This window comes from Belonocnema kinseyi, chromosome 3, assembly GCF_010883055.1.
Source record: "Belonocnema kinseyi isolate 2016_QV_RU_SX_M_011 chromosome 3, B_treatae_v1, whole genome shotgun sequence".
Lineage (NCBI taxonomy): Eukaryota > Metazoa > Arthropoda > Insecta > Hymenoptera > Cynipidae > Belonocnema > Belonocnema kinseyi.
The window spans coordinates 29,368,221-29,370,916 of record NC_046659.1 but is presented as its reverse complement, the minus strand read 5'-3'; the positions used below and the strand labels follow the sequence as shown (position 1 = coordinate 29,370,916).

Below are 2,696 nucleotides of genomic sequence, written 5' to 3'. Positions count from 1 at the left end.
ATCACTAAACACTCTAAAAAAAGTTCTGCGAAATATTCGTCTCGACACTGACATCATGGAAGCGATGAAGCAGTGCTTAAAAGAGTCCGCAGATCGGATGACAAACGCTTTGGACAAAGTGTGCATCCTGATGTGGGATGAGGTATCCTTGAAGTTAATGCTTTAGTACTCGGCAGAAAAGGACAAAATCATCGGTTTCCAAGTTTGGGGTACCAACCAGACAGATAAGTATGCCGAGGACGCACTTGTCTTCATGCTTAGAGAAGTGAATATTGAATGGAAAATTCCAATCTCCTATAATTTTTGTGTTTCCTAAATAACTTTGGGATAACTGGCCTGGTGCATCAAGGAAGTTGTAAGAGCAGTAAATGAGGCTGGATTTGTTGTCGTTGCAGCTGTATGCGACCAGGGCTCTTCAAACATGAAGGCGATAAAATCTCTCCAGTTTGACACGGACAAAGTTCGAGATGAGAAGGGAATTATCAAGTGTGAGTATCAGATATATGTAACATGTACTTTTGTTTTATGCCACGTTTCGTCTATTTTCTTATAAACAAGATCCCCACGAAAAGTGTCTCATTTTTTTAACAGCCTGGACGATCCTCCTCATCGATGGCGTAGAAATAATACTGCTTTACGATCCACCCCACATCCTAAAGTGCGTGAGAAATAACCTCCTAACAAAGGATCTGGAGTATGACCATGACCCAAAACTTACAGAGGAAGAGCGGAAATTTGCGTCGTGGGATCATGTGGTGACTGCTTACCACATTGATTTATATGCTCCTCGTTTAAATCGAATGGTACTGGACTTGACAGATGAGCATATATACCTCGATAAAATCAATAAAATGTCTGTGAAGCTGATGATGCAGGTTTTCAACAAGAAACTGGCTTCCTTCATGGATTTTCTTTTCTTGATGCCAGGTAGGATATACAGTTTTGCAAAAAGATAGCTGTAAATACGTAACATAATTGTTGTATAAAATTAATGTGCCTTAAAAATTCTTGCAAATAAAAAACCAAGAATCCGAAAAATCTTGGATCCTCAGTTTTTTCTTAATTTCCAAAAATCTGGTACTTTTTTCATATTGGATATTAAATAAGAATTGAAACTATGATTTATTTTTAATTTACTGTCGTAAATTTTTATATTAATTTGCACTAAATTCGAATTTTTACAGGACCAATAGACACCCACATCGGACCGTTGGATATGCCATCGGAAGCTTACCACACAGCCTTCAACCTAAACTTGTTGAACGACTTTGGGGATGGTTTCAGCAGCGTACGGAAAGGTTACGTTCGGCAAGGTGACAGGAACACTAGACGTGTCCCGTGGACTGAAAACTTTTACCAAGACGAGTTTTTTAAACTTTCGGCTAGGCAATTAAAGAGCATGTGGTTTATTGACAAAAAAACCCAAAAGTCTGTTACAACAGACATTCCAAGTTTGCAAAATTTAATAGATACGTTGGAAGATTTTCTTGTAATCTGGGAAAAATTAAAATCACTCGGATTCGAAAGCTTCTGTACACATGCTATTAATCAAGAGCCTTTAGAAAACTTTTTTGGAAATGTTAAAAGCCATTAATTCAGGTCAAACAAGCCGACATGTTCTCAGTTCAAAGGAATTTTTAAAATCGATGCTAGTCACAAATCTTTCTTCGAGGCACGCTCCCGGATACAATTGCGAAGAGGATTCCGGCGTATTCATAAACTCCAGCAAAAGCTTTTTGAGAAGTATTGTCAGGAAATAAAGCGAAGAGCAATCGCAGCATGAGGATGGCGAAGGGGAGGTTCTGCCCGACCCTTCAACCTTTAAAACCCGGGCAGTTCCGGAGAAAGGTCATGTGTACAGCGATACAGCAGATCTGATCAGATGTTTGCAAACGAGCCTGCCTAAAACAAAACTATGCTCTGATTGCTTAAGCAGTTTGCAAAAGGAATCTCTTCAGAGGCGTGATGGAACGTATTTCAAAGACACGCATCTCGAAGCAAAATGTTTACTGGGAAAAATTCTACGTGAAAAGTTATCCATTAAACGGATTGCTCGAAAATGTAGACTTTGGCTCAAAGCAAAAATAACTTTTTCGTTCCACTCATGCTCACAGCACAAAGATCAAGTTTTTCACACCTTTAGAAGGCTTTGCGTTGAAAAGTACAGCTTCTCCACTGAACGTAGAATTTTTCGCTCTATCGATTGCAGAGGAAAAAAAGGTGTTTCCATCTAAAAAAACAAAGTTGACCTTTAAAAAGCCATGAAGGTCAACTTAAAGGTCAAAATGAATGTCACCATTGAATTCCTCGTTAAAATTTACTTCAGGAATTACACTAACCTATTGCAAAACTTTGTTAATTTCAAATAACCTCTAACTGACTTTGAACGTTACAATTGACCTATGACTTGGGTACGTACTTGAACGTAGAATTTTCTGCTCTATCGATTGCAGATGTAAAAAAAGTCGTTTCCATTTAAAAAAACAATGTTGACCTTCAAAAAGCCATGAAGGTCAACTTCAAGATCAAAATGAAGGTCACCATTGAATTCCTCGTTGAAATTTATTTTAAGAATGACCTTCACTTTTTTGAAAAGTATTTTACCTGAGGAAAAATCCAACCGACAGTACTCGTTCCTAAAGTCTTGGCTAGACGATGAGATGAACAATTTACCAAGTACTGTGCCAGCACTGGTC

General features: G+C 38.2%; 1 protein-coding gene across 1 annotated transcript; it reads left to right on the top strand.

Moving 5' to 3' along the window:
• The first annotated feature begins 397 nt into the window (after positions 1-397).
• LOC117170271 lies at positions 398-1,945 on the top strand. Its single transcript, XM_033356930.1, has 3 exons — positions 398-488; positions 592-927; positions 1,185-1,945. The coding sequence occupies exons 1-3, from the start codon at positions 422-424 to the stop codon at positions 1,592-1,594; spliced, it is 813 nt and encodes a 270-aa protein (XP_033212821.1). The 5' UTR covers positions 398-421; the 3' UTR covers positions 1,595-1,945.
• The last annotated feature ends 751 nt before the right edge of the window (positions 1,946-2,696 follow it).